The 23,921-nt window shown below is 38.2% G+C and overlaps 1 protein-coding gene across 5 annotated transcripts in view; it reads left to right on the forward strand.

Annotated features, from left to right (window-relative positions):
* The window catches only part of Set2 (SET domain containing 2), a 426,901-nt gene that overhangs the window by 258,953 nt on the left and 144,027 nt on the right, over positions 1–23,921 (forward strand). For 4 of the 5 annotated variants that reach the window (XM_067151274.2, XM_067151276.2, XM_067151277.2 and 1 more), the window contains 4 exons: positions 4,403–4,563; positions 14,479–14,828; positions 21,146–21,206; positions 21,308–21,418. In XM_067151274.2, the coding sequence (XP_067007375.2) occupies positions 4,403–4,563; positions 14,479–14,828; positions 21,146–21,206; positions 21,308–21,418 (683 nt within the window). The remainder of the gene's footprint in view (positions 1–4,402; positions 4,564–14,478; positions 14,829–21,145; positions 21,207–21,307; positions 21,419–23,921) is intronic. The other variant, XM_067151278.2, reaches the window with a different exon arrangement.

A 23,921-nucleotide genomic window follows, 5' to 3' on the forward strand; every position in this document is an offset into this window, starting at 1 on the left:
AACATATTTATCATTTTAATAAGCAATTCTGAATGTTTGAATCAAATGGATCAATTGTATTAAGTATAATATCCTAAACACGAATGTAAACAAATGTAAAATCCATTTAATGTATAATAGTCTAGACATAGTGGGGTCATATGCCTCACACAGCAGGTGCTTTTAACCAAAGATATACTCACTAATATTTTAACAAACAACTTTTAACATCAGATTTAATTGGACTAGTTTTACAAGGTGTAATTTTTCATATGTGATGTTTTTGTAACTATTTCTTTGTGTGTCAGCTGAGGATGATCCCATAGGGATCGAAACCGGTACTGACTGAATTTACTACTTTAAAGTAAATAAATGAATGTATTGATAAGGTGGAGACTTCTCAATCATCTTTATGTTGTGGTAGCTTAGTTCTCGCTTTCGTTTTCCCACTATTTTCATTATTGTTGTTGTAAATATGGAGTCTTCCAGCAATATTTTGTGTGTGTATTATATGTATAATTTTGTGTGTTGATGAGGTGCTCATGCACGGGTTTTGTTAAGAATTTAGTTAGCTATTTTAGAATCAGTGGAATTATTGATGAACCTAGGTGCAGTTCCTACCCATTTAGTCGTTTTCAGGAGGTTAGGTAAGGCCTGCAGCAGATGTACCAGTACGCAGCATTATGTACACGCCCTGGGATATAAAGTTTATCATGCTCTATCAAAATTCGAGGGATCCATTCTGGTGAACTCTGGCGCCCATAGTACGGACATTTCGATCAATTTTTATTAAATTTTTATATATTTTTATTTATGATATATTTTATGGTATTCAAGAAATTATTTATTGGTAGTCATCAAAAAGTTACAATACAGCAATCCTCCAGAAATACTCGATAAAGCAACAAACTGACAATATACACAACACATGATACTGCTAGGTACACAAGAACTCAGTGTACCGAGCTCGATAGCTGGAGTCGCTTAAGTGCAGCCAGTATCCAGTATTTGGGAGATAGTAGGTTCGAACCCCACTGTCGGCAGCCCTGAAAATGGTTTTCCATGGTTTCCCATTTTCACACCAGGAAAATGCTGGGGCTGTACCTTAATTAAGGCCACGGCCGCTTCCTTCCCACTCCTAGGCCTTTCCTGACCCATCGTCGCCATAAGACCTATCTGTATCGGTGCGACGTAAAGCAACTAGCAAAAAAAACAAAACAAAAAAAAACAACTCAGTGTCTAAATATATAGCCACTTTCATCCCAGATGGCAGCACAGTGCAGGAAATGACACGCAATACAGGAAGTGACCAAATATTAAGCCACTGAATGTCTGCAGACACCACCAAATTCTGTAAGGCTCAATATAAATGGCTTCTTTCAAGCATATTCGACTTTATTGAAGTGTCCACATGTTTAGCCACTGTTCATGTACACAGACTAAACATAAATGAACGTGATCATTAAAAGGTTAATTGGGATGCTTGAGGGACCATGTAATTTCAATTAATAATCTGGGAAACCGTGATAGACCAAACTGACTCATAATTTAAAAGTAATGTCTTCTGCCAAGATATTATTCCGAGATCATTGCGTCACAAAAGACTTAACATACAAAACCAAATCAGTAATCTCTTGCAATAAACTCAAAAGTTTTAGAACATCCGCTCGAGAATAATAAAGGCAAGATTAATGTTGTATCGAGTCACGAACCACAGTAGGTAGAGAGAGTTCAATACAGAATTTAAAACTCAAAGAAAGCAATACACAAATACACACACACACTTCCACCATTTATAGATTATCTTCCCCAGCACACTACAGCAGGAGAATTCTGAGCCTAAAGGGATCATGTCAAAAGACAGCATAAGGTGGGAAAAACTAAAATGAAGTGTTAACAAGACAAGTTGTCTAGTTCAGACTCAAAATTGAACTGTGCTTAAAAACAACAATGTAGGATAAAATCAAAACACAGCTAATAGTAGACAAAAAGATGTACAAAACCATAATATGCTCTTACATACAGACCCAAGTCAAAAATGGAAATGAATTGAAACCAGGAATCAAACCTCGTTAAGAAAAGGCATGCCGGTAGCATAGAAATGCTATAATAATGGATGAAACATCCATCTTCAAGCAATAAATGACCCACAGACAGAGTCCTCAGAGATTGCAAAATCTTTCTCAAGAAAGGAAAAAACAAAATACAATTTGCTGGAATGAACCTGCTGCCATCTATTGATAAACATGTAACTAACATTGTGCCTGAAGCATAAACTCATTGTTCACAGAAGATATGAAGTTTAAAATCAATTACTGCAGCTCTCCATCATGACTGAAGAGAAATAAGAAGAAACAAAATACACAAATGAGTCAGAGATAGCAGGCTGGCTCAATTTCTTCTGCAATAGACAAGGATGGTGACTCCAATTTTCTAATGCCCGAGGAGATTGTCATTTAATATTGTGAGAGGAACTCGAAAAGTTTTAGAATTCTGTCTCTGGGACATCTTGCCAAATGTTATACTTGGGGACAAAACATAATGACCTCGCCTCACACCACTACTCTCGAGCGGCAGCTCGGTGTCTGTTAGTGGCTTATAGGATTTACTAAGTCTACTGTAGCCAGAGTTGCCAAATCATCTACCTCATTAGCACCAGAAGAACCAGAGCAAAAATAAAACATTTTAATACACATTTATAGACATCATTATTTGGCACTTTCATGTAAATTGAGTTATTTATTTGTTTATTTATTTATTTATTTATTTATTTATTTATTTATTTATTTATTTATTTATTTATTTATTATTATTACGGTATTATTATATTACTGTTAATAATGTTAGAAGTATCACTACACTTCTCTCGACACAAAGACAGAGTAAATACTGAATAAGATGGTTTGGCAACCTCTCCACACCATACAAGGATCCCTTAGAAGTCGTTAACTCAGCAGGGTACAGCGTGAGATTGACAGATAGATTCCAGCTCGCTTTCAGGAACTCAGGCCGTCATGTTTCGTCCCCAAGTATACTTGCTGAACAGCTTCAGTCAAAGCAGTTGTTTAATACTAGCATCGTTCTTTATTTGGATAATTCCCATGCTTTTTTTTAACTTATTATCTTCACTTGGCATATTTTACCAATCTTAAATTCTAAATGATCATTAAGGAAACCATGCACAGGCAATATAAAAAAAAATGTAAGCTTTAGCACACATGGTCACAATGATAATGTTTTCAGAGTAAAATAAAAAGACAGCAGAAGTTACTATCAAGATTAGTTCTTTAATTCTTCATAGTGTTCGATATAAGAGAATTCTATGAATTTATTTAGCGTGTGGCTTTTTTTAGTGCTGGGATTGTCCGAGGACATGTTTGGCTTAACTGGGGCCTCTTTCTATTCAATGACAATGGGTGACCTGTACATCTGGGTATGTGTTGGTGGTGGCAGTGGTGAGGTAGGTAGAGGGTGAAACTTAGTGTCGGCACATAGCCTGGTCGTTTCAGACAACACTGTTCAAGATTTAATGTTCCCATTCGACGGGTGACTCTTCATCAATAGCATCATATGTCCTGTTCTGTGGAGGGGTTTGGAATTGAATCCAGGCTTTTAGCATGCAATGTGGTGATTGGAAATTTTATGCCGCCACCTCTCATATCCTGCTCACCAACGCTGTGGTAGTAAAACTTTTCCACAACTGGATTGGAACCGGGTAACGGCATCAGACCGTTAAAGATTTGATGTGTTAACGATCATGGCCACCTGGTGGGCTATTCTATGACTGAGCTTCACTATCAAAAATAAAATATAATAATGTAAAAAATTGGGTTCAAATATTGAACATATTTTTCTCTAGAGTTAAATACAATTCATGTTCTGAAACACCTATCATAGAAGATGAATAGACCTTAATAGATGTTCAAATGACATGTTAATTAAAGGATACCTTACAATCACAATATTAAATCAGGAAAATAAGGTTATTGCCAGAGATCTACGCCTTGCTAGCAATGAAACAATCTCTGCTTATTCCAGTCGACTATGAAGTGTCACATTCTTGAACTTCCTACAGAACTGACCTCTCGTCTTGGAATGAGGTATGAAGAGATGTGTTCACAATCGTAATGTTATGTAAAGTTTTAATGTGTTTGGTAGAGGACGTTCGGTATATAGTGTCGACACCCCATTTACAATGATACTCAAAATGTGTGTTTTCAGATAGTGCATTTACTGTATTTGTTTTTGTGCTTATATTATGACCTTATGAAACATTCAGAATAGCCCTTCCCTTCAAAATTAGAAATGTACATATTAGTGTCCGAAGCTTCTTAGGTATCATAATTTAAGTACTTAATTGTATATTATTAATTAGATAATTTGGAGACTGTATTAATTACAATTCTGGATTCTTTCTATTTAGATCTTGCAGACACTAGCCAAACTTCCAATTCCTAATAAGACAATGTTACAAGACAGTAAAGTAATGGCCATGGTTGAGAAGTGGCTGTTATTGATGACAAACTCTGAGTGTGGAGAAAGCACAACTGCAGAACCATCCCAAGATTCAATCAAGAAAGAAAGGTATGTGTTTGTCCTTAACTACAACATACATATTTATTTCTTGTTCATCAGCATTTGTCCTACCTACGGTAGGATATGCTATATTGCCCCCATTTCCATTTCAATCAATCTTGGGTTCTTTTGGGATGTAGATTTAGAATCTTCATGTCATTGTGCAGTACAGTACAAGTCCGTTATAGTGAGAATTCGTAATGGCGACAAATTAAATCGCTATAGTGGATTATCATTATATCCTATTTTTTTGTAAAAGTCTGTTAAAAATCTCACACAGATTAAAATCAGTATGCAAAGGCAATCAGTTTGTTGAACACTTGAGTTTTCGCATATTTTCATACTAGGCCTACGGCTTACTCATTTCCTACTTTTTTTAAATTCCAAGACAACGTGAAAGCGTATGTTCAGTTTCCTTTCCACTGCAGTAATATATTTGTTCAACTCATATTTTAATTAGGACATTAGTTTGCATATATGCTCAGTTCTACATCTCATCAAGATTATAAATGATACTGTATAGGCTTTTGGGCTGCCGTGTCAAAAAAATAAGGTGAAATTCTTTACATTTCGCAGATAACTGTGCTCTGCGTCATCCGAAGAAATCTCGACTGTCCACGAGAAAGGCTTCTTAAACAATGACTCTTTAAATTTAGACGTTATACAGTAATAGAAGTGGAAATGGTACATTTATTCGCCACCAGATGGCTCCCAGACGTGGCACAGCACTAGCGTTCGAAGCGGAAGCTGACCGTGACCGAATCATCAGAATCAGTCTAAGTGGTTCACATAACATGTGTACGTAACATATGACATTGAGAGGTGTGGGACATTGACACAAGCCTGGTATGAAACATCTGGCAATGAGGAACGCACGAATTTGGAAAACACCGAAACGAAATAACAATAGTGAAGGGACATGGAAGGGGACTACCTACGTAAATTCTTAATGTCTGGCAACCAGGTATTACTTAACCCTTTGAGTCCCAAAAGTACAGAAAATTAAGAAAATGCTTTTTATGACCTTAAATGTTTTAAATACCATTCAAATAAAACACACAAGCAGTATTTTCAAAATACAACAATTCCAAGTACCCAGTATTTTCATGGTACTCTGAAGTACCCTCAGTCCACTAGTGACTGGGAACACAATCTATCAGTTGAACCTTTAAGTACCGTCAGTCCTCTAGTCACCCCTTACATATACGTACATAAAAACTGCTGAAGGACAAAAATTTTTACTAACAATATTCTCAAAATGAATGGGAATCAATACCAGCAGTATAAAATTTGCAAACCATTATAAAATGAACATAATAAAGAAGTAAAAGTGAAAGCAATCAATCTAACAAAAATGCCAAATGGGAATATTCAAAGTGTAAGTCTACTTGGTGGTATTCCACAAAGCAGTTCTTCTTCTCGTTGACACCTTGTAGTGGCCGCATTGAGAATGTAGACGTGACTGGAACTGCTTCACACTGCACTCCTCATATTGCCCCCAAATCGCCTCAAATTTAGGCCAGTGAATACCCCCGTTTTCCATTCTGACATTTTTTGGGACAGAGTGCTCCATCTTCTTTCTTTTTGCAGGTACGGATGGAGGTGACCCAAGTGTTGTCAAGGAATTCCTCTTGTTTCGAGGGGTTTTCATTGACAAAACTCCTTTTGCCACCATCCTTCAAAACTGGAGTACCATTGTCTTACCGAACATTTCACAGCAAATTACATAGGCATTTTCACACATGATGTCAAGTAACCCCCAGAAAAGCCTTAGCCACCATTTCTTCGACTTCCTGCCAACATCACACAGGGTTCTAAAATGGTCGGCAAGACCAACTCCTCCCATGTACAGATTGTAGACATATACAACTACTATAAAACTGCACTCTGTCTGGATCCACTCTTCAGATTTCGTTGCACATGAATTTTTCTGACCCATGGTAATTGGATGCAAAGTGTACAGGTTTTTTTGTCTTTCCCCTTGAAAAAGTCCAAACCAGTATTCGAAAATCTGTAATCACACTCTCTTTTTATCGGGCTCTTCTCAGTTTTAGATTTTGTGGACAGCCCTGCCTGTTAGATCTTTCTGTGCCACATGCCCTTTTATAGTTTCAGGCTTTCCAAAAGTTGAAGATAGGTAAAATAATTGTCAAAAAGTATAATTTGGTTCTTGCCCCAGAGATGTTGTCAGAGACAAAACCACCCTCTCACCTAACCTGGCTCTCCGAACTCTTCAAGATACCCGTTCCTCCCCTGATAGATTTGAAATGCGAGAATGAATCCCTTCTGGTCAGCTAAACACCAGAGTTTGTAAGCCCGCTTGATGGGCTTGGCAGGATTGTACCGTTTTAGAGAACTGCATCCTTTGAATCGCACAATAGATTTGTCCATACTTACCTCCCGGGTCCATTCATATACAGATTGAAACTTCTTATTATTAAGATAGGTCTTACTTTGTGTACTCTATCTGACTTCTCTATTGACACTGCACTGTTATCATTCACATGAATATATGATATGACCTCTTGAAATCTTGCCCTCGTCATTGTATCAGCAACCAAATCCACACCAAGATCTCTGGCTGATGAACAAAAATTTTTGTAAGATGGTAATCTGTGGTAACCCATCGTAAAATTAAGACCAATAAAAGCTAAGACCTCACTGTCCTCATTTCTTCTGTCTAGACCACGTGTTTTAGTCTTTTCACCACTATTGCAATCACATCAGGTAATACTCCATTATCTGTTATTCAAGCCAGTAAATCGCTAACGTAATCCACTGACCTTATGTTTACTCATATCCTGTTATACAGTTCATGTATAATTAACACAACACAAAACCACAGCCTGCAACAATCACATCTGATCAACATAAACAAACCATGGTTACCAAAGAGAACAAGAAGGATGGAACGCCTATAGTTCTGTCGGTACTTAGAAGTACTTACTACATTTCTAGGAATAAAAGATAGTTCAAGTGACTCTACAGCACGCTGACTGTTTAATTGTATACTTTACACACACAATAATACGAAAAATATTTACATATTTATGGCTTCCATCAACTAAAGGGAAACGAAATCTCAGTGCTTGGATACGAGATGAAAGTTTGAGTAACTCGTGCTAATTTAGTGCTTCTCTCTAGTGTCATTATTACGAATCACACCACCAAAGACACTCTAATGTCTTCTGTAGGTAGTAGAGAGTACCCACAGAATACATCACAACTGTCCTTGCTTACTATAGTTTTATATAGGACTAAATATGAGCCGGTACTTGAAAGTACCGGTAGGACACAAAGGGTTAATTGATAGCCAGTGCCCCTGTTGAAATTGTTAGGATTTCTACGTATTTCCACAGCTTCCCGTATAATCCTGGACCTGTAGTGTCTAGTTTGGGTAAGAGCTCGAGCATCTTGGAACGTGACATCATGACCCAACGATAGAGCTTGCTCAGCTATTGCCGATTTGTCTGGTTGGTTGAGACGAATATTATGTTCATGTTCCTTGATATGGGTACCAATGGACTGGCATGTTTGGCTGATGTATACCTTACCGCAAGTACAGGGAATTTCATATACCCAAGGATGTAAAAGTGGGGACAATTTGTCCTTAGTTTACGCAGACTATGAGCAATTTTAGTGGCGGTACCAAACACGGTTCTTATATTGTGTTTGCGGAGGACCTTGGCAATTCGATCTGTGGTGTTGTGAATATAAGACAAGTAGGCAGTTCCCTTCACTTCTTCCTTCTGTGAGCTTTGCTTGGTCATTTCTCTGGGATGCAGGGCTCTATGAATCTGCGAATTGCTGTAACCATTACCCTTGAGCGCGACTGAGCGTGTCCATCTCCACCTGGATATTTGATGGCTCACAAATTCGTCTCGCCCTCTTCCCGAGTATATAATATAACTATTTATAATAGTTTATTTAAATCCACCTTGATCAATACACTCATTAAATGAAAGAAACATTATTAATTAAACCATACATGTTTTGGAAAATCTCAACCATTCCCTTCATCAGTGGTTAGATCAAAGAATAACACAATATGACATAATCTTTTATTTTACAATTTGAAGGAGTATTGTGTCCCAATACATCATATCAAAGAGTAAATAGAACTTATGAAATATTATAAAAATGATCAATACATACAATTTTGGTTGAACTGAATGAGAACACTATACAAATTTAGGATCTTCAAGTTTTTCTTCTTTTCTTCTTTTTGTTCCTTAAATGATTATATGCTAGCCTAAACAGTGGGTTATCTTCTGTACTTTTCTCATTTAAACTTGATTCAGAATTACATTTTTGTGTAAGGTAAATTTCTAAATTTTCCAAAACATTCATCAGTTTTCCCTTTTTGGTCGAATGTAATAATTTCATGTCATTGGAAATGTCTGTAAATTTATGATTCATTTCAACCATATGTTCTCCCATTGCCGAATATCTTTTATGTTTGACCGCATTAACGTGTTCTTTGTACCTTATAGCCAAACTTCTTCCGGACTGTCCTATGTATCGTTGTTTACATGTTTGGCATGTTAATTTGTAAATTCCTGATTTATTAAATATACATTTGAGGTGGTCAGTTTCAAAACGGCCTATGTCCACCTTAGGTCGAAATTTAGTTTCTTGTCTCAGTGCATTCCTTAAGCTTCCTTATATATAATAATACCATCACTGTGCACCAAAACGTCCTAGACACTACCAAAAAAGCTGTTTAAATACAGCTATTGGAATCAAAACGGCTCTTGTCCATAGCAAAATGTCTGACTTATAATACATTCATTTTGAGATCAAAATGGCTCATCTTCCCATATGACATTGAAAGCATCCAGCCTGTTAGTTTTCAAAATGTCCCTTGTCCATCTGGTAAGTATCCTACAGACCAAGGAGAAAGAGCACATTTTGATATAAATTTCACTGACTTCTCCTTGTATAATAGAAAATTTTCAGAATAGAAGGCCTGACGATCATCTGGAACATCAATATCTTACTTTCTAACGATAGGTTATATTTGTACACTACTCTGAAAGTTGGTGATCAACAGTAGCACTTTTCTAGTGGATTAAGTGAATAACATCGAAGATTTCAACAGTGATTGGATTCAAAAGTTTTCTATTTGAAGATCTTAATCGTGAGAAGGTATGATATAAGGCAATACGGTTAAAATTCTACAGTACTTTTATTTTTCATGTAGACTATTCAAGAATGAGATAGTTCATCACTATACTCCATGAATGATTGTAGTGTGAAAGTTATTCAATTTCTATTTTTCTTTTTATTCTGCCTGGTTAGTGATCAAGAACTGGTGACCTACAGAATGGTAAGTGAACAATCTAATGAAGACAGTGTCAGAAGTTGACAGTTGCCAAGAAAAAATAGGGGTGAAGACCACAAATCTCACCTCTTTGTCAACAAAAGGACTGCCGTGCAGTCTTTCATCGAAAGACTTGTTTCACTGGAGAAACACTATTTTCGTGCATTAGATAAAATGAGACAATATTTGCCCAGTTATCTTTCAGTTCAGAAACTCTGTACGATGTACAATGATAATACTACCGTAGAACTGAAAGTCCCATATTCTTAAGTCTATGATGATTCATAAATGAAAACAACTTAAGTTTCGGCTCACCAGCTGTTGACAAATACTCAAAATGTATGAATACAAAATACAAACTGGAGATAAATCTTGCATTGCAGAGTTTGAAGTACACAAGAAAAGAAGTGATGCATTTTTCTCAAAACTACAAGCCAAGAATGATGAAGAGATAACAATTTCGTTTGACTGTCAGAAAAATCAAGTTCTCCCCAGGGTACCTGATCAGGCTGCCTACTACAGTACACAGATGTACATCTATAATTTTACAATATGTAAAGGTACTTCCACTGATAAGCAGCCCAAAGACAAGGTCTTCATTTACACATGGACTGAGGCAGATGGAGCGAAGGGATCAGCACAGATTTCATCTGCTGTGTATCACAGATTAAGTAACATGAATTTCGAAGACTCCTCCATCCTCTGTATGTTTGCATATGGATGTGGGGGGCAGAACAAAAAATCCTCAGTGATATGTATGATCATGTACTGGCTTGCAAACTGTGCTCCATGCCACGTGAGGGAAGTGCATGTACTTTTTCCTGTGTCAGGACACTCCTACATACCGCCAGATAGGGTTTTCGGACGGATAGAACTTGAACTCCGTGAAATTGACACAATTATCAAGCCTGGAAGATATTGGGAGGTCTTTGGTAACCATGGAACAGTTTTCAGAATGGGAAATGATTGGCCTGTATATGACTGGAAGCTTGTGTCACAACAACGCATGAAGAAACCTGGGCATTAGCATTTCAAATTTACAACAGCAAAGAGATTCATCATTACTCGAGGGGTGACTCCGTCTGCTCCTATTCTAGTTAAAGGTGAACCCTGGTATAATACTGACATAGGAATGTCAAAGAAGGTTTTTAAACCAAGTGTGGATGTTTCACGTTTACCTTTACCATTGATTCCTGTTGGCGTTCCAATAAACGGATCAAAAATTGCTGATGTAAAAAGGCTGCTGGAACTTCATTTTGGTGATCAGTGGGAGGAAAATCCTGATTTGCAGTTCTGCAGTGCGGCAATTAATCGAGATACAAGTGATGAAGTGTCAGAGGATGATTTGGAGGGGGTTATGAAGGGGGATGCTGCTGAGTTCTAAGGATTGGAAACTCGCTTTCTAAGTGTTAAACAAATGTTATTTAATTTAGCCTGAACTTTATTCTGAGAGTACCACACAAACATAAATATCTGACTTTTGTATGCTTATTCATTAACAAGAGCTGTTTTCAGTACTATATCCTTCAATTTAATTTTCAACTCAATTATTACTTTTATTGCAATCGTATTACTTACTAACCATGCTTAATATTGTGCAATTGTGTTTCTATCCTCATTTTAGAATCAAAGAGTCTCTTGTCCAATGTATTTGTTTTCAAATTGTCTCTTGTCCATTCTTTAGTTTCAAAATGACCTTTGTCCAAATTAATTTCTCACATTATAGCAGAACTGATGAGTCTGTTCAGACAATATTGAGAAAAAATATAACTGATGATACAAAGAATGTCAAGAAAGTATTTCCAAGGGGTCTGGTAGAAATTTTAGGTCTGAAAACGTTTTTCGTTATTTACCACAAATTTAGGAAAGTGGACAAGAGTCATTTTGAAAATAAGCTACTCATTTATTTTCTATTTTATCTGAATTGAAAATTATCGTATTAGTATTATTATCCGTTTTGTATGTGACATTGATGTTCTTTTTCCTGAAAATTTTAGCCAGTTGATAAGAGTGCTTATTTCGAAAAGTTAGAACTACGAATTTCTTTTTCTCTTTTCGCTCTTTAATTAAAGTTGTTTTAGGTTCATTTTTCACTTTATTTATCATTCTATTAATAAATCTGTTGGAATATCCGTTGCTACGAGCGATTTGATGGATTATATTTATCTCTCTATTATGATTCTTCTTAGACATAGGTATGTTCATAGCTCTATTAATTAAACTGTAAAATGTTGCCTTTTTATGTTGACCTGGATGATTGGAGTCATTTCTGATAATAGTATCTGTTTGAATGGCTTTTCTGAAAATTTGAAAATCAAAATGACCAGAATTTCTAGTAACTGTCAAATCTAAGTCCTATCATTTTCAGATTCCATCGTAAAATGCACTTGTCTATCCAAAGTATTTAAATACTGTAATATACCATCAGGTTTAACCTTTCGTTCATCGATAATAACAAATATATCATCGACGTATCTCAACCATGTAATCAATCCATCTATTTTATCCACTATTTTATTATATTCCATGTAATCCATGAATGTGTTAGCTAAAATACCTGAAGCCGGCGAACCCATTGCTAGGCCTTGTTTTTGTGCTGGATGGTGGTGAGAATCTGCATGAAGATAGCGATTTATGTGGGTGGTACCAGTATAAATGGTCCGTTATTGGACATTATAAATTTTCCAGCTAACTCATTCCTGGTTGTCAGTGTTTCACCCCCGTGTGCTAGGCTGGGCTCATCAGTTGTTACCTAGCACACCTACCAAGACGCATGGCTAGTAGTGCATACCGTGGAGGCCACTGCGTAGGCTAATTGTAGCCACCGGCAGTGCCAATGCACTATGAGAGACTTTGTCCCATTACTAAAAATTTATGCCTGCTTGGCCATCTGATGATATAGATGTTGATTCGCATAGGGAATCTGAAATATTTGTTCCGAATGAGTAAATTTATAATACCAATATAAATGGTCCGTTATTGGACATTATAAATTTTCCAGCTAACTCATTCCTGGCTGCCAGCGTTTCGCCCCCGTGTGCTAGGCTGGGCTCATCAGTTGGTACCTAGCACACGTACCAAGACGCATGGCTAGTAGTGCATACCGTGGAGGCCACTGCATAGGCTAATTGTAGCCACCGGCAGTGCCAATGCACTATGAGAGACTTTGTCCCATTACTAAAAATTGATGCAAATCAACATCTATATCATCAGATGGCCAAGCAGGCATCAATTTTTAGTAATGGGACAAAGTCTCTCATAGTGCATTGGCACTGCCGGTGGCTACAATTAGCCTACGCAGTGGCCTCCACGGTACGCACTACTAGCCATGCGTCTTGGTAGGTGTGCTAGGTACCAACTGATGAGCCCAGCCTAGCACACGGGGGCGAAACGCTGGCAACCAGGAATGAGTTAGCTGGAAAATTTATAATGTCCAATAACAGACCATTTATATTGGTATTATAAATTTACTCATGCAGAACAAATATTTCAGATTCCCTATGCGAATCATCATCTATATCATCAGATGGCTAAGCAGGCATCAATTTTTAGTAATGGGACAAAGTCTCTCATAGTGCATTGGCACTGCCGGTGGCTACAATTAGCCTATGCAGTGGCCTCCACGGTATGCACTACTAGCCATGCGTCTTGGTAGGTGTGCTAGGTACCAACTGATGAGCCCAGCCTAGCACACGGGGGCGAAACGCTGGCAGCCAGGAATGAGTTAGCTGGAAAATTTATAATGTCCAATAACGGACCATTTATATTGGTATTATAAATTTACTCATTCGGAATAAATATTTCAGATTCCCTATGTGAATCAACATCTATATCGTCAGATGGCCAAGCAGGCATCAATTTTTAGTAATGGGACAAAGTCTCTCATAGTGCATTGGAACTGCCGATGGCTACAATTAGCCTACGCAGTGGCCTCCACGGTATGCACTACTAGCCATGCGTCTTGGTAGGTGTGCAAGGCACCAACTGATGAGCCCAGCCTAGCACATGGGTGCGAAACGCTGGCAACCAGGAATGAGTTAGCTGGAAAATTTATAATGTCCAATAACGGACCATTTACATTGGTATTATAAATTTACTAATTCGGAACAAATATTTCAGATTCCTTATGCGAATCAACATCTATATCACTATGTGGATGGGCTTACGATAGACGGTATTTGTCCCACTTATCGCGTCAAAAATTTTCACTATTATTGCTTAGTATGATCGCATTTTTTCTAGCTCTGAAAATGTTCTTTGTCATCCCTTGTGAAAAGAACATGATTTCTGACTTAGATTAGAGCCCTCGCAACAGGAGGCAGGTTGGGGAAAGTCGCGCAAAAACCCAAAATGGCCTATATTCCTATTCTTTATTTTGCCTGAACAGCAATCCATGCGTTTACTAGTTCTGTTCTATTTTATCCTTTTCCTCTTCGAGAATTTTGCATTGATTTTTATTTGTAAAATTGTTAGTAGTAGTAGTAGTAGTAGTAGTACCTCTCTGGCCTTCTAGTTTGTCTTAAAACTGAAATACTTTTAGTTTGTGCTTCTGGCACTTAATTGTATTCCAGTATATAATTAACTTCTGTTAATTTGTGCAGCCAACCATTGGATGAAGAATCGCGTGGAAGCGATGTAGACATCAAGCCAAGGATAGATGCTGTGTTACCTGGAGGAATGGAAGTACCTGATGAAGAGACCTGCCAAGGTCTAGAAAGTGAGAAACAGTTAGTAGATGGTACACCTGAATTGACTGCTAGAGAGCTAGGTCTTCGACGCAGCAGCGAGTCTGATGATGAGGGAGGCGATGGAACCCTAAGTCTTGATAAGCATCAAGTGTTCATCAAATTGGCATCTCGGCTTATCCATGAGTGGAGCAGCCTGAAGGAAGTATTTAGGATACCCAAGAAAGAAAGAATTGAACAAATGAAAGAACATGAACGTGAAGCAGGTGAGTAAGAAAGGCTTTTTTTATTAAGTCTCATTAGAATGTTTTTCCAGTAATTATTGCAATTTGACGTGTAAATTTTATGCTGCAGCTTGCCTTCACACTGGCTGTGAAAAGAAAAACTGAAATGTTCTTCAAATGTTTATGTCAGAAATGCCACACACTTTTTAATACGTACTTATACAGGGTGTACATTTTAAGGGTTCATCACGGATTACTTCGATGGTTTGTCCTTCAAGTAAGTAATGATGTGTGAATTTATTAAATAATAAACTTCCTAGGAGCACTGAGAAGCGGTGGCAGCAAGCGCAGTGCTGGCAATGGAGAGTGGACGTAGTCATCTTAAAGAAGCAGCATGGTTACGTCTATAGAAACTAAACGGAACTGAACTCGCCAGCTATATACATGCTCAGAATAAATAAATAAATAAAATAAATAAATAAATAAATAAAATGAATCAACTAGAAATTGAAACTGAACTCTCCAGTATTTTACAGAAAATGTTGAAAGCGATGTCCTTGAGCTTCACATCTTATGAGATTTCGAAACACACTTTGCAATTCATGGACCTTGATGGAACGCACAGCGTTCCTAATTTTAATTTGTAATTCTTCTGCAGTTCGAGGATTATTCCTGTAGATTTTTCCTTTGAGATTTTTCCATAGATAAAAGTCGCATGTGCTTAAATCAGGCGAATGAGAGGGCCATTAGCCTTTACTGATGATGTAATCATCGAACACTTCCTGCAACCGTCGCAGAGATCTACGCGCCGTATGAGCTGTTGCACCTTTCTGCTGGAAATAGCCGTACTTTTCTCTGTGAATATAGTGGTTGGAAGTAATTGTGTCCTGAAAAAATATCGGACCGATAATTCGTCTGGGTACTAATAGCGCATCATACATCCACTTTCACGTTGTGCAGAGGTCTCATCTTAAAATATGTGGGATTTCTGTATCCCAGATCCTATTGTTATGTGAAATGGCATATCCACTCAAATGAAATCATGCTTCATCACTCATAAAAAGAAAGTTTGGATCCACAATACCATCATGGACACTATTCGTTAGCTAATTGCAAAATCTTATTCTTGCAGTGAAATCTGTAGTCTGTACATTATGTACTGAATGAGTCCAGTAAGATCGTAAATGTAATAATTTTGTTGCATGCGTGCTGATGAATGTGAAATACTTGTTTCCTGAGCTACTCTTCAAAGCGACTTATGTGGACTACAGTCTTGCCTGTATATCTTCTCTCAAGTGTGAGGTTTTTACATTTTTTATTACGGAAGTAGTACTACGCCACTTGTGAACGAGCTGATGCACATAACGTTTTGATAGTACTGTAACCCAGGAAACTGTCTACAGAATTTTCGAAGGCACTTTTTAACTGGTTTCTTCTTCTTGTGTAAATAACACTCAATCAAAAATATTCTCTGCACTGTAGTGTACCTATCCATCACAATAATAACCTTACAACACAGCTTTAAAAGTCCAGTTGTTACTAGCAAACTGAGCGACAAAGCTAAACATCCTCCTGCCTCGGTTGTCAACACTTCCTATCACGCCAGGCTTGACGCAAGTCATATGATACCCGCTTGAGGATTCCCACGGTCTGTGAACAGAAGTAGGAAGTCTGTACTGTACTCTCTGTATTTCTGTTCCAGGTCCTTTTTATTTTTTCTAATTTCTAAAATCTTTATTATAAGGATATCAAGATGGCTTAGCTGCAGTAAAACTATTTTTAATGTACCTCATAATAACTTTTTATTTGTTCCTGAACCCATACACAGCGTGTATCTGTGATGTTGAAAACTTTCAGCGATGATGGAGATCGGCAAATGGATCAATTTGAGATGAGGAACTTGAATCTGGAATCATTCTAATCAAAAGTTATTAATAATCCAAGTTTAACATCTGTCCATTCCTAACAGTTCAAATGACACTCGGGATATTTGGTTAGGATATTATAATGATGTTTATTGCTTTAGTATAGGCCTATGATAGCCTCTTCCTGCTTCAAGCATTGCCCCTTCAGTGCATATGAATACCCATCATCCTGATGGACTGGGAAGTAGAAGCAAGCTTATCAAGAGCTGAGAATAGATAGCTATGGAAAAACCAAGTTTGATGAGGGAAGAGCCTGTCTGTGAAGTTGTGGAGTTTGTTTTCATCCTTTTATATTGTCTTATTTTTGTCCTTGCTTTTTTTCCTTTCTCTTGCTCGCTCTGCCCTGTCTTTGTGTATATGTGTTTTGTGTGTTGATAACCTTTTTCTTTAATTTATATTCACACACTTGTTACATTAGCCGGGCTGAGTGGCTCAACAGCCTGAGCCACTCAGCCCGGCCTTCTGACCCCAACTTGGCAGGTTCGATCCTGGTTCAATCCGGTGGTGTTTGAAGAAGGTGCTCAAATACGTCAACCCCGTGTCAGTAGATTTACTGGCATGTAAAAGAACTACAGGACTAAATTCTGGCACCTCGGCGTCTTCGAAAATCGTAAAAGTAGTTAGGACATAAAGCAAATAACATTATTATTATTATTATTATTATTATTATTATTATTATTATTATTATTATTATTATTAATGGTTCATGTTTGTGGGTTACTGTAGTCACGTCCTAGTTCGTGAACGATGGGCAACGGCTGAGTGGCCTAGTAAGTGGTCCTGAGAGTCGGGATATCAGTTGCTATGGAATGGGAGTGGGCATCTCGGACATATTCTGAGTCATGGCCCTCTTTGTGCTCAGGCGGCTAGGACTACACAATTCACCGGTGGTCCATAACCCGTTAGAGGAGAGATCCTCACTTGGACTATGTGCAAGTAGGGCAGCATCCTGCTTCATGAATTTACCGAGCTCAGAACACTTTAAGCAAGCCTCGGACCTATGGGAGTGATGGAGTCCCACTCCCATTTGACAGGCGAAGGACTCCTTGGAAACAACTTGGCGAACGAAATGGAATTCGATGGGGAGCTATCAATATTAATGGGGCTTATGGAAGAAAGAAGGTAGAACTTGCTGAGTCAGCAAAGAGGATGCATCTGGATGTGCTAGGAGTAAGTGATATTCGGATAAGGGGAGATAAGGAGGAAGAGATAGGAGATTATAAAGTGTACTTGACGGGTGTTAGAAAGGGAAGGGCAGAGTCTGGGGTAGGGCTCTTTATCAGGAATACCATTGCACGCAACATAGTTTCTGTTAGGCACGTAAGTGAGCGAATGATGTGGGTAGATTTGTCAGTGGAAGGAATTAGGACAAGAATTGTGTCCGTGTATTCACCATGTGAGGGTGCAGATGAGGATGAAGTTGACAAGTTTTATGAAGCATTGAGTGACATCGTGGTCAGGATCAACAGCAAGGATAGAATAGTGCTAATGGGCAATTTCAATGCGAGAGTTGGGAATAGAACTGAAGGATACGAAAGGGTGATTGGTAAATGTGGGGAAGATATGGAAGCTAATGGGAATGGGAAGCGTTTGCTGGACTTCAGTGCTAGTATGGGTTTAGCTATTACGAATACATTCTTCAAGCATAAGGCTATTCACCGCTACACATGGGAGGCTAGGGGTACCAGATCCATAATAGACTATATCTTAACAGACTTTGAATTCAGGAAATCTTTTAGGAATGTACGAGATTTTCGGGGATTTTTCGATGATACAGACCACTATCTGATCTGTAGTGAACTAAGTATCTCTAGGCCTAGGGTAGAGAAAGTGAAATCTGTCTGCAAACGAATGAGGGTAGGAAATCTCCAGGATGAGGAAATTAGACAGAAGTACATGGATATGATTAGTGAGAAGTTTCGAACAGTAGACAGTAAGCAGGTTCAGGATATAGAAAGTGAATGGGTGGCATACAGGGATGCTGTAGTAGAAACAGCAAGGGAATGCCTAGGAACAACTGTGTGTAAAGATGGGAAAAGGCGAACATCTTGGTGGAATGATGAAGTGAGAGCAGCCTGTAAACGTAAAAAGAAGGCTTATCAGAAATGGCTCCAAACAAGGGCCGAGGCAGACAGGGATTTGTACGGAGATGAAAGAAACAGAGCGAAACAAATAGTTGTTGAATCCAAAAAGAAGTCATGGGAAGATTTTGGTAATAACCTGGAAAGGCTAGGTCAAGCAGCAGGGAAACCTTTCTGGACAGTAATAAAGAATCTTAGGAAGGGAGGGAAAAAAGAAATGAACAGTGTTCTGAGTAATTCAGGTGAAATAACAGATCCCAGGGAATCGCTGGAGAGGTGGAGGGAATATTTTGAACATCTTCTCAATGTAAAAGGAAATCATCATGGTGGTGTTGCAAACAGTCAAGCTCATGGGGAGGAGGAAAATGATGTTGGTGAAATTATGCTTGAGGAAGTGGAAAGGATAGTAAATAAACTCCATTGTCATAAGGCAGCAGGAATAGATGAAGTTAGACCTGAAATGGTGAAGTATAGTGGGAAGGCAGGGATGAAATGGCTTCATAGAGTAGTAAAATTAGCGTGGACTGTTGGTAAGGTACCTTCAGATTGGACAAAAGCAGTAATTGCACCTATCTATTAGCAAGGGAACAGGAAGGATTGCAACAACTATCGAGGTATCTCATTGATTAGTATACCAGGCAAAGTATTCACAAGCATCTTGGAAGGGAGGGTGCGATCAATCGTTGAGAGGAAGTTGGATGAAAACCAATGTGGTTTCAGACCACAGAGAGGCTGTCAGGATCAGATTTTCAGTATGCGCCAGGTAATTGAAAAATTTTACGAGAGGAATAGGCAGTAGTGTTTATGTTTCGTAGATCTAGAGAAAGCATATGACAGGGTACCGAGGGAAAAGATGTTCGCTATACTGGGGGACTATGGAATTAAATGTAGATTATTAAAATCAATCAAAGGCATTTATGTTGACAATTGGGCTTCAGTGAGAATTGATGGTAGAATGAGTTCTTGGTTCAGGGTACTTACAGGAGTTAGACAAGGCTGTAATCTTTCACCTTTGCTGTTTGTAGTTTACATGGATCATATGCTGAAAGGTATAAAATGGCAGGGAGGGATTCAGTTAGGTGGAAATGTAGTAAGCAGCCTAGCCTATGCTGACGACTTGGTCTTAATGGCAGACTGTGCCGAAAGCCTGCAGTCTAACATCTTGGAACTTGAAAATAGGTGCAATGAGTATGGTATGAAAATTAGCCTCTCGAAGACTAAGTTGATGTCAGTAGGTAAGAAATCCAACAGAATTGAATGTCAGATTGGTGATACAAAGCTAGAACAGGTCGATAATTTCAAGTATTTAGGTTGTGTGTTTTCCCAGGATGGTAATATAGTAAGTGAGATTGAATCAAGGTGTAGTAAAGCTAATGTAGTGAGCTCGCAGTTGCGATCAGCAGTATTCTGTAAGAAGGAAGTCAGCTCCCAGACGAAACTATCTTTACGTCGGTCTGTTTTCAGACCAACTTTGCTTTATGGGAGCGAAAGCTGGGTGGACTCAGGATATCTTATTCATAAGTTAGAAGTAACAGACATGAAAGTAGCAAGAATGATTGCTGGTACAAACAGGTGGGAACAATGGCAGGAGGGAACTCGGAATGAGGAGATAAAGGCTAATTTAGGAATGAACTCGATGGATGAAGCTGTACGCATAAACCGACTTCGGTGGTGGGGTCATGTGAGGCGAATGGAGGAGGATAGGTTACCTAGGAGAATAATGGACTCTGTTATGGAGGGTAAGAGAAGTAGAGGGAGACCAAGACGACGATGGTTAGACTCTTTTTCTAACGATTTAAAGATAAGAGGTATAGAACTAAATGAGGCCACAACACTAGTTGCAAATCGAGGATTGTGGCGACGTTTAGTAAATTCTCAGAGGCTTGCAGACTGAACGCTGAAAGGCATAACAGTCTATAATGATAATGTATGTATGTATGTTATTATTATTATTATTATTATTATTATTATTATTATTATTAGTATTGTTTGTTACATTACAGTTTCGTACGTTGAATTCAACACTTCTTTGTGCTACTAAATACTCCCCTGGTAAGCACAAATTGCAGAATATGCCCATGCTGTTGATCAAAGATTCAAAGTCCAGAGTTGACAGCATTCTCCCATCATGCAACTTTCTCTCCAATCTTGTTAAATGATGTTAAACACTTTCTCTAGAAGAATTTTAACTACACACTGCTCCCAACATGAACACTAGTATACCTTATTCATCTTGACACCATGCAGAAGCTAATGACCTATCATTCTTTGTTCCTAGCCTATAAAACTAACAAGTAAATGTACTTCCTAACGCATTAAATTATTCTGTGATTTTCTTTGGTTTTTTCTTCAGATCGTGGATATAAGGAGTACTTGGACAAGGAAGGAAACCATGATAAGCAGTCCTATGACAGGTAAGATATTATTATTATAGACTTTATTGACGAGTTAGTGTTAATGTGATCTCTTGCATACTTGTTTATTAGAAATAAAACCGTATCAATCACATTTTTAGGCATTGGCGTCAAGACCGTTTCCGCAGTGACCACGATAAACGTGACCGCAAGAGAATAAGGGAATCTCCTGAATCAGATAGGAGTCGAAAAGGTCCTAGATTTGACGAGAGGTTGGTTTAACTCCGTTTCTTTCTTATTTGAAATGCTTTTTTCAGAGCACTGGTTATGGCAAAAGGAAAAAGTTATATTGATAATGTATTGGCAAGTTAACTTAAGCTTAGTTTAACACTGTATAGGGCATTGGTACAGTAATGTACCACTTTTATTTTATGCTAATATTATGAGCGCATCTATTATACATACATGAATCATGTGTGAAGAAATTCTTGTAAGAAACTATTGAATGATGCTGTCATTATCTGGAACTCCATGAATGTCACTTTCTGCTGTCATACCTCCGGTTGGTACATAAGTGTACCACTGCCCGTTTAGAGCAAGTGAGTTCATTGCTTTTACGTGTGGTGAGTGCTGCTTTCATATTTGAGATATAACCTTCTTAAAAATAATGAAATTAATGTTTAACCCTCTCCTGTCCATGTTTAAAGGCATGTTATCCCCAGAATGAAATTCATTCTTTTAAGCCATCATCCTGTAAAATGCAGACATTTATTAAAAAACACAAAAAATTATTTTGTTCAAAAACTAATGAAGTTAGAAATATAACTTTCACCAAATAAAAAGTCAACAGTCCTCAGGTTCGACTTAAGACAGTTTATCTGTCCACTGAAATTTAGACCTTTAACCTCTGTCATCATGCATGTATACGTCGTCATTTCTCCTATTTCATTTTCTCCCTCCACTTCGCTAAAGCTACTACTAACACTTCCACGGTCAGAAGTATTGTTTGCCAAACATTCAATCTCGTTATCACATAAAATATTTCCATGCAAATTAACTGCAGACATGTTTGTTTAAATCTGTCCCTACCTTCTCTATTTCATATTAAGTCTGCACACATTGTAAAAAGAAAGTAACATCTATGGTCTCTAGATAGTGCAGGTGCTAGTAATAGTTTGCTGTTTTCGCCTATCCACCGATGGGTGGCTTACTATTGTTCCGTTTTTATGAGTTTCGACTTGACAGTTAACCGGAAGTCAGACTGTGGTGCCAAACTGCTACGAATACAAACAGCTGATTTACGATACACAACATGAACGGAAATATATATACTGGAATATCTCCATAATCAATTATTCTTTGTAGCAACATACATAATTCACATAAGATGAACAACAATACACAACACATTTAGGATAAGACTACAAGACAAACATATATCAATGCTCGAAAAGATAAAGATAAAACGTGAGTAAATTAAATTAAATTTCTACTCACCATGTAGAAGAGCTTGCGTTGCTGTTAGATTCAATTTCCCCTAATGAAGGAAATAATCCTACAAAGGGAACACACCACTCATTTCTGAGTCACTATCAGCATTGTCATCGTCTGTTGAGGTGTCACTCTCACCTGACCCTAAAGAGATAATAAACTCTTCAACATAATCGTCTGTAAGACTTTCTTTCTCCCAAGCTTTAATCATCTCTGATTTCATGTGTCTCACAACGTTGCTCCAGTCCTCCGCACTTATACGGCCTATGGCTTCTAAAATAAGTCTTTCAACTTCCGAAACTGTGAAGAGTTGGTTATTTTCAACTACATAATCCTTCACTTGGGCCCAAATCAGTTCTATCGCATTAAAGTGGCAATGGTATGGTGGAAGGCGAACTACTTTATGGCCATGCCTCTTAGCTATTTCATCCACCACATAAACTGGGCGCTGGGGCTTGTTTTGTTTCACAAGTTGCATGAGATCCCCCTTCCTCATGTCATCGCGAACCGAAATATCGTGCTCCTTCAACCAGTTAATCAGCTCATTCTTTCTAGCCGCCATTGTTGGTGCTTTGTCAAGAATGACGGAGTGGTAGGGGGCATTGTCCATGATTATAATGCTCTTTTCAAGCAAGTTGCTCAGCAGCCTTTCCTCAAACCATTTCTGGAATGTGCCACTATTCATTTCTTCGTGGTAATCTCCGGTTTTCTTAGATCGGAACATGTACAAGCAATTTGGCACAAAACCTTGCGAAGTACTGGCGTGAATCACTATGACTCTGCCCCCCTTCCCAACAGGTACTGGCATAGTGCCTTCTACTGAATCATCCGTCCAACCTTTGCTCTGGGAATGAGAAGCATTAACCCAAGTTTCGTCCAACCATACAATAGAATCAAAATTCTCCTTTATAATCTCTCTCAGAAATCTACACCGCCACATCACGATGTAGCTTCTCTCCATCAGCACTCTTCGCCCGTTAAATTTCTTGTACCTAAAACCCAGATTTTAAACTACTTTTCTAAGAGAAGATTTGCTCCCACTAAAAAGTTCACTGCTTTCAAGAGAACGACCCAATTTCTCAAGAGTAGGATATTCTTTCCTACGGTAATAGGCGTAAATATGCCGGCGAATAGCATCTTGTTGAAAAGAGTCTAATTCCGTTACAGATTTAGGCTTCTTCCTATTCTTCCCTGGAGTTTCAAGTTTGGACAGCCCCGCTGTCTGGTCCTTGGCAGAGTATTTCTCCTTCCCTATGCTTATAACTGTGCTCCTGTTGATTTTGG

Source organism: Anabrus simplex, chromosome 7 (assembly GCF_040414725.1).
Source record: "Anabrus simplex isolate iqAnaSimp1 chromosome 7, ASM4041472v1, whole genome shotgun sequence".
Classification (NCBI taxonomy): Eukaryota; Metazoa; Arthropoda; class Insecta; order Orthoptera; family Tettigoniidae; genus Anabrus; species Anabrus simplex.